Source organism: Amblyomma mixtum, chromosome 3 (assembly GCF_055824585.1).
Source record: "Amblyomma mixtum isolate Tamu chromosome 3, ASM5582458v1, whole genome shotgun sequence".
Taxonomy (NCBI): Eukaryota; Metazoa; Arthropoda; class Arachnida; order Ixodida; family Ixodidae; genus Amblyomma; species Amblyomma mixtum.
The window spans coordinates 21,971,075-21,980,054 of NC_143014.1; the positions used below are offsets into that span (position 1 = coordinate 21,971,075).

At 48.8% G+C, this 8,980-nt stretch overlaps 1 protein-coding gene across 16 annotated transcripts in view; it reads right to left on the reverse strand.

Moving 5' to 3' along the window:
• Nucleotides 1-8,980, reverse strand: part of hfp (Poly(U)-binding-splicing factor hfp) — a 94,490-nt gene that overhangs the window by 47,763 nt on the left and 37,747 nt on the right. For 11 of the 16 annotated variants that reach the window (XM_089578328.1, XM_089578324.1, XM_089578336.1 and 8 more), the window contains 2 exons: nucleotides 3,971-4,239; nucleotides 1,500-1,548 (listed from right to left, as the gene is read on the reverse strand). In XM_089578328.1, the coding sequence (XP_089434454.1) occupies nucleotides 1,500-1,548; nucleotides 3,971-4,239 (318 nt within the window). Of the gene's footprint in view, nucleotides 1-1,499; nucleotides 1,549-3,970; nucleotides 4,240-7,579; nucleotides 8,978-8,980 lie in introns of those variants that run through there. The other 5 variants (XM_089578326.1, XM_089578340.1, XM_089578333.1 and 2 more) reach the window with 4 other exon arrangements.

Here is an 8,980-nt window from a genome sequence, read left to right on the forward strand (position 1 = left end):
AGTATCTCCGAAAAATTCCCCAGGCTCAGTTTTGTTTCTTCTTTGCTTCTCTACATTCTTGTGCATACCAAACTTTGCAATTTTGTTTTACCGCTCCAGAGGACTGAAGAATTCGTAAAATTGAAAATTGGTAACATAGTAACTGTCTCACAAATCTCTATGGACACCCAAACCATGCCATACAGGAAGGGATAAATAAATGGTGGGATCAAAGAAATGGTTTGTGGTTTATGAGGGTTTAACGTCCCAAAGCGACTCAGGCTATGAGAGACGCCGCTGAGAAGGGCTCTGGAAAATTCGACCACCTGGGGTTGTTTAACGTGCACTGACATCGCACAGTACACGGGCCTCTATAATTTCGCCTCCATCGAAATTCTAGCCGCCCGCTTCATCACCACACAATGGGGAAGCAGTCTAGACTTAATGCTTCAGCGAAACTCTGCTGATTCAAACCATGCTATTGACAAAGTGGAAACAAAGTCCCACTACTTTACTGACCACCGGAGCGTCTTCATTGGTATAAACAATAAAGTTCAAGCTGTTACGTAAACCGCATGTCTTACTTTCAAGCGAAACCTAAGCATAGCCAGGGGTATGTACCTCTCTCTACTCTACCAGGTTTAACCAGAGCTAAACCACAGCCAATTTTTTCTCTCACAGTCGAACACCAGCTTCCACACAACAATGCTGGACAAGAAGGCTGCACCTTGCAGTATGACTTACCTATACAGACATCTACATGCCCCTGCTCGTGCCTCCGGGCAGCCATCAGAATCATCAGGAAAAGGTTTGATGGCAGCACAGTGCATTTTCAGTGGTCACATAACATTGGCACACCGTGTTACAAATGTCCACTTCCCCAGCAATGTTTTAATGGTTTGGCACCAATCAATACAATCCAGATGTTGAAATTCGGCAGCTATTCCAGGTGCCAAGCAACTAAGGGGCCTCCATACTGCTCGTCATCCTCAAATAAAGACTTGTTGGCCTTGAACGGAACATGTCCCTTAAACAGCTCTGGACAGCTATGCTTTCTGGACAGTTGCCGAGTTGTTTCCAGGTTTTAAGAATGATTTCTACTGACTTTCGGACAAAAGCTGACCTGCATTCTTTGTTCATCTCAAAGTCCATCACAAAAAACACCAAGCATCAAACACACAGCACTACATAAACAGAGATATCAAATGAATACGTCTGTAGAGGGACATGAAATTTTAAGGCTCCCTTTCTAGCCAAGCCAGTGCTGTCACACAATTCCTTCGTTTCACAGGTACAACTGAAGTTTAAATGTCAGTACTAGCCCTGAATTTTAATTCTTATGTTGCATTAGCCATTTCGTCCTTATGACCCAAACATTAATTGGCCGATGTAGACCTGAGCCTTCATGTTCATAACGAACACCTGAGTGCTTTACTACACTTGAAGCAACAGGCTGTCACAGTGCTGATGCTCGGCATCCCACAGCCCCTGCATAATGTAAAACGAGGATAAAGGAACTTACCGACACATGAGCACCAGCGCCTGATGCCGTTGCAGCGTCTTCTGTTGCTGCAATCAAAGAAAGAGGATCAACAAGAATGGCAGCTAGCTACAGACAGACCATTTCAACATCATGTGCCTACCAACCCAACAGAAAACAACAGATGGTGCCGCCACTTGTAGGTTGATCTCGCGGCGAATACCAAGTCACGTGACAACGATTTAATGTGACGTCATGCCAAGTCATGAGACAGATGACTGCAAAGAGTTCAGGTCCCGTGACAAGTGAGCCACATGCCAGTTTTAAGAACACACCCCAATCCCCACCCCCTAATCCATGAAGGTGTAGATAAAATCCCAGCGATGGCATCACTGGCTGACCTGAAGGTAGTGGCAGCATTCCCGACTACATTCGCACCAAGACTTTGAGCAACCGTTTGTCCTACAGCATTCCAGGCACTGTCATAGCATTTCTCTTTGCATATAGCTTACATGCTTTAGTCAAGTTGGAGGCTAGCTTGCAACAGGGGTTCGGACCGATGACATATGCACCTTCAGTTGCATTCTTTAGGGCACGGTTGAGGTGCCCACCGAGATGTCATGTGAGAGCTACTGTGCCCTTTCCTTTCCTTAAAAACCTCTCCTTTCCTCAAAAGACCTGCTGTCACATTCCTCCACGTAAGCAGACTTAAGTGCCCTCAGAATTTTGTCATTATTAAGTGTTTATAAAACTTAAAAGCGTTACAAAGTTTCAAATGGCTTCTGCAACTAGTGCATTAGTCTCTGCATGCCATCACAGAAGAATGAGGGCAGTTGTTCTGACTCATACATCTTGGACCTCACACCACAGGATTCCTGGCTGTTTCCCAACAAACAAGAACACCTTAAAGGGGCCCTGAACGGGCTTCCAATAAAGTTTCAATATGCCTAGGATGTTAAAGGACGCCGCTTCACAAATATCTTCCAGCAAGAATTTTCTTAATGCATTTTGTGGAAGCTGAGTTATCTCCCATCAAAATCTGAATTTACACGTCTTCGCGCCTTCCTCTCTCCTCTTGTCCCTTTTTCGAAAACTTGCATGTCTGCGCCTCTGCCGGCCCCACCCACTCGGTCCCTCCGCCGGCTGCCACCACGAGCTGGAGGAGGGGGTGGAGCTTGCGGCCATGGGAGCTGCATGACGTCAGAAAAGAGGTGTCACGGCGAACCAATGGTAGCGCTTCGCTGGGGACGTAAAGAGCGTGGCACGACGCGTTGTCCGCGGATTCGGGTGAAAGTTCGGCACTGCAGGTCGCTGCGAGGTGCTGGAGTGCGAACTTTTAAAGTTATACTGCAAATGATCGGTTCGCTTTTGAAGTCCAGTAGGCGGTATGAACACTCGGTGGCCTGTACTCTACATAATGCAAGCGTATTATAGGCACCCTCGAACACCCTTTTCAGGGTCCCTTTAAGGCTTCTAGGTGTCAGCCACACTCATTCTTTCATGATGCAGAAACAGATGGCATATCGACTATACTGAAAAGCCATGGATCTAAACTAACAACAAAGTTAGAGCCTAGGAGGCAAAACTTAATGAACATCCACCTGAACGTGAACAAGACTAATACTGCTGTCACACGGGCACTTTCGATCGCGATCGGTCTCGAGCGCGGTTGAAGTTTCAAGCGCGATCGAGATGGACAGCTGCTACACGTATCCACTCGATCGCGATCAACTAGTTGAAATGCTGCATACGAGATGGCGCTGCTTGTACTATCATCATCACCTGTGATTTTTTAATAAATTTATAATAACAATAGTTAATAAAACTTTCTTGTGAAAATATCAAACTGAGCAGCAAAAACACCTTAATTACTTTCTGCTGCAACCAGCAGTGGACTTGATAGCGAACAGCAGCAAAACAACGCTCGGTGCACGCGTGAATGGTAGCGCCATCTAGTGACAAGGCGCCAAAGCACATCAACGCTGTGATGAAGAAGTTTTCTTCCGTAATTACTGGTAGCTAGGGTCAGTGCATTGCAAGCCTTTTTTTCGTTCCAAGAAGAAAAACTGCAAATAATAGAAAATGTAACAACTGACTAAAAGCAAGACAACTGCTTCGCCAGGTGTCGCTCTTGCGAGGTAAACACACTGCATTTAGTTAGGCCTAAGAGCTTGAAAATCGCCAAATTATCTGAAAAACAGGGGCTAGCTGTCGCTTAAATCTCTACGCGTGGGCGAGAGTGTGCGAAATAAAAGCGAACCGCTACCATTTGAGCGAGCTATCGCGTCGAAGAATCAAGCGGTGACATGTGTTTATTCCGAAGCGGGCGAGCAGGGCGCCGCCATCTTGTCAACGCATCCCCTCGATCGTGCTCCATGCGCTCGAGCAGGATCAAGGTCGATCGCGATTGAATTCGCCGTGTAGCAACGCCGGATCTGCATCGAGTTCGATTTCGATCGACTCGATCGCGATCGAAAGCGCCCGTGTGACAGCAGTATAAGAGACACCCACCTGCTGCTGGTGGGCAATGGTCTGCTTCATGAGCACACTCTTGATGCTCTGCTCCATTGCAAATTTCTTGGCTCTTGTAACCATCTCGAGCTGCTCAGCTGTCAGCTTCATGAGGCCAAAGCCAATAAGTGGTGGCGAGGCTTTGAGGGCCCCAGGCCCTGCGAGCACTGGACCCATCTGCTCTTGCTGTGGCGTCCCCTCTTCCTTGGTGCCAGTCGAGGTGGTTCCTCCAGTGCTGCCGCTCCCACTGCTGCTGGTAGCAGGCACATCTGCGTGCAACCACAGCCTGTTTAGCAGTGTGTGTGCACCACACAGTGCTCCCTCCCAGTGCCACTTCCACTACATTGCGAGCCCAGAGAGGCAACATTAATGGCAAGCAGCAGCGTCATTCGTCACAAGAGATGCCAAGGAACCATCCCAAAGCAGCAACAGTGCAAGTCACTGCAATGGAGGGTTCCAGTGGTTAAGGTCACTCAAGAAGTAGTGTCTTCGTCACTGCCATTGAGGCTGAAGCTGCATCCTGAGATGGGCCTGAACTCTTCACTGTGCCCTGTAATCTGACCATGTACACACCTCTGCTAAAGCAAAGCTGCACGCTTCCACAGACTCAGTACTGAAGCTGCTGCATAACTGTACAGTAGGCTAAGGCATTATTTAATTAATATAATGGTCTGCTTCGCTTATAGCATGCATACAGTGTCATGCAACAGCCTTCACGAAAACAGTGGCATTGGAAGGAGCATGTGTGCTGGCTTCTACGCACAGCCAGCACGGCTCTGATCATGACAAAATACTGTGCCGAGTTACTGAATAAACCTCGACGCTCCCTGGCTTGTCCAGTGGTGGACTGGTTGCAGCCACTTGCCACCAGGATTGCCAACAGACTGTAATGGGGTAGCAAAACCCAACCGCAGCACAAGACATGAACATTTGGCGAGATCGGGCCATGTGCCTGAAGCGAGAAAGGCTCCACAAGGTAGAAAATGAATTGAATCTTAAACTAACTTGCAAACTGAGCCTGCTGGATGACGAACTCATCAGAGTAAGGCCATTCCTATTGTCTACCACAACAGCCCACAAGCTGACCTGGTTTACTGTTGGTGCGAAGAGAAATTGGGGAAATGTTCAAAAGCATAGAAGACAGCTTTATGCTAGCTGTAGCGACCAGTGCAATGCTCAGCACTGTACACAGCACCCCAAACATGGGTGAAGCTTCAAAGCAAATGGTGCACTTCACAAACATGAAGTTGAAACAGTATTGGCAGCTGCCTACTGCAAACAGAAGGCAAATTCACAAAAAAAAAACAAAAAAACAGGATCTCAGCAAATGCAGCAAACCAGGATCGCAGTGAATGATCACCACCACCTAGCCAAACCAGATGAAAGCTCAAAATCGCCATGCACATGTGCAGGACTCCTACCGGCGCGACCCTCCCATACCTCCGCTTGCCTCGCATTTAGCCGGCGGCTATGTCATGCTGATGACGATTATGATCGGATGGCCGCTCTCTTCGTAGCAAAGCGGGCAATTCGGAATGCACACACCGCTGCCTCGATAAGGCAGATTCCGCGGGGATGGATCTACCACTAAGCCGCTTTGTCCGAGACAGCTGGAGGACGTGTTAACGCTGTGAATAAACCACGTGTTTCAAACTTTTGAACACCGCGCTTCGCGTGAGCCATCCCTCGGCGCCGCCGCGGCGCGCGCTATGTCGCCGCTTCTCAGCATCGGTTTACCCCTCGCCGCTTCCGCGCGGTCGCCGCCGCCGTCCCAAGAGGAAAAGGTTCTTTCGCAAGGCGTTGCGAGAACGCGTGAGCGGCGGCGGCCGTAGAAGAGGCGCACATTCGCCATGGAAGGAGGAAAAGAAGACCCAGAAGTGGTAGCGCGGAAGTTGGCTACTACGCGCTCGCCTCCTCGCCACCGTTTGCCCTTTCGTTGTAGCCGCGTGTTTACCACAGTTGCTACGCATGCGGAAGGAGGGCTTATAACGCGCTTGCCTACACCGTTATCGTGGTGCTCCCAGTGCATTGTGCGGGAACTGCGACAGCCATAAAGTCAAACAAAGCATAACTGCAGCTTTTCGCTTGTATATCCAGGCTTAACCAGAGCTAAGCCACTGCCAATTTTTGTTGCCTCTTGGACTCATCTGCGCCTCGCTAGCAACCAAACGCGGTCGAAACACTGCTGCAGTTTCGTGTTACTACAGTCATCATTTATGATTCACCTTGCCTCTGGGATGAGCCGACGCAGTATCAATGCATGCACGCTGTCAGTCTCCCGTGAAGCACACTGCTCCTGTACAGGAACCTGCTCTTATCGCCACCGAGACAGCGCGCTGCATATGAGGAGCAAAGCTCGGGTAATCACCTTGCGTGCAGCTCCGGATCTTCGGGCGATTACAAGCAGCCGCTGTCTCACACAGGTGAATGCCGCAGCAGCGGTGCGTCACTGCTGCATGCTGCACATGTACCCGTGTCCACCCACTAATCAGAGAATGAGCCACGACAGACGCCAGCCAGCGATCCTGACTCCATTGTGAGAGCTACATTACTTCACTGCTACCGGTTACAAATAGACATCGGTCTGATTTATAATATAGCGTTGGAACCCAGAAGAAGCATCCAGCACCTCTGGGAGTAGTCACTATATTTGCAACGCTGGATTGTACTGAAAAAAATCGCCAGGACCGGCGGTTTCGTCTCATTTCAAGCTGAGCTACTAGGCCAGGTTCCAGTGCAGAAGCAGTGTGCAGAGGACAGACAATGCATTGCAGCAGTATTGGTGCCTTGTAGGAGCAAGGCGAAAATCAACGGCAACTAATTAAACGAACCCGAAACTGCTGCAGTAGATCGAGTGTTTCGAGCACATTTGATCGATAGCGAGACAAAAAGGAATCCCAGAGGCAACAGAAGTTCGAAGGACACGGTACTTTGGAAGGAAAGATGCCTACAGCTGTCTCAGATGAAGCGGCATAATGATAGCGTCGCCCCCGCGGGCTCTGCGGCATCAAGGCAGCGATCTGTGCGTGCCAAAATGCCTGCTTGCTACAAAGGGCGCAACCATCCGACCATAACCATCATTAGCGCGACACTGACGCTGGCCCAATGTGAGGCAAGCGGAGCTGTGGGAAGATTGCGCTGGTTGAGGGCATCCACATGCGCGTGGCTATTTTGAGCTTTCGTCTGGTTCGGCTAGGCAGCGCTGACACGCAGTTTTTTCTTGTGCGGCGCGCTCCGTTTACTTCTGTCCACACCTGTACATGCGCCCACAAAATTGTTTTCAGGACATGAAACTTGCCACAAAGCCTGATTACTGCGCAGCGTAAGCATGCAGCCCAGCACGACCTGCACAATACACTCCTCAGTGCCTGGCTGCGCTTCCAGCCAGCAAGGAAATTAATGTTTTTTTTACGATTTCGGCACTCCAAAAATTTTGTGGGCACCTGTACACACGTGCACCACTAGTGAAACCTCAACAGCTTGCTTGGGGTAACTGCTCATGTACTGACCTTATTTGCACTGTTCAGAATCTGACATCATCAAGAAGGATGTCATGGGCTGATCAAACTAGAACTTCTAACAGTGAACCTCCTTGACTGTTTAACTCACTGGCTTTCCCATATCCCCTTCTGACGAGGCCATGAACACTGGAGGAGCACCTTTTGCACTGCAACCCGTTTCACTCAAGTGTGCAATGCAGTAAAAGCAGCACAATTAGTGCACGCATGTAGCACGTCTATTTCTTGAGGCCCTGGTGAGGACAGGATGAAAATGTGGTCACGTATAGAACAAGATGCTCGATGTTGCAAATCACCATACTTTCACACTGTCACAATGAAAGATATCTGCTTTGTCAGAGTAACCAGTCATTCAGTTATCGCACCTTTCGATTCAATCTACTCTTGGGTTCCCAACTTTGCACAACGGTGAACTACAATTTTGGCAGAAACGCAGAGAGTATCAACAGGAATGCTAGCTTTGGTAGCGCTGCATTCGAAGTATGAAGCAGTGTATGGTGATGCAGTCCCTGAACTTCTCATGGTATTCGCATGCTTATGTTTGACAATATATATACCACGTGTTTCAGGGAAGCCGGCCACTAATTTAAAAAATAGAGTTTTTCAGGTAAAGAGACGTTTTTGTGGCATTGTAAAATACCAGTGTTGGCAGAAGTCAAAAAACAGGTGAATGTTAACCAGTAAAGTGGTTAACTAAATTCTAACAGTCAACTTTAACTATTACCGATAGGTACCTGACTGCAGTGACTTGTAGCCAGTTGTTAGTAGTAAAAGCTCGTTAATTCGACACTGACGGGACCGCGAAAAATTGTCGAATTATCCGAATGTCGAATTATCGAATGAACAACAAAAAACAATGTTTGCCGCAACAGGACGTATACCTTTAGTTGGCAAGGAAATCTGTAATCACCGTCCGCTTTTTCGAGCGAATTTGAGCGACTACGATAGCTCTAACAGCTGCCAGGTGCTCCGCGGCACACGCGCCGTCAGGGATTTGTTCACAGAAGTCCTCCCGCACGGACAAGGCTTCTGCGGCTTCTTTCACCGTGCACTTCGGCATTTGGTGCAACTGCTCACAATCGTAAATCGTCGTCGTTGTCAGCGCCTGTCACTTCAATTATTTCATCCTCGGTCAGCTGACAGGACACGAAGGCGAGGCGGCGCACAGGCCCTGCGCGCTACCCACCGGAAAGCAGCGCGGGGAGGAGGTGAAGGGAGCGCCGCTCCCCGCTTATCTGTTTTTTCAACCAGCGTCCGCGTCTTATATTTCCTCTGATCTTTTAACTCTCCTCTTATCTGCACGGGGACTGTGGACGGGTGTCTTATCTTTTCTCTATCTTTTTCTCTGATCTTTTAACTCTCCTCTATCTGCACATGGCAGCGGTGGTGGCTGAGCCAGTAGGCAATCCCTTGCGATTTCCTTTCACCCTTCTCTCAGTCGCAACAAAACAGCAACAAGTAGCGCAGTAAACACGCTGACAAAGCGCGCATT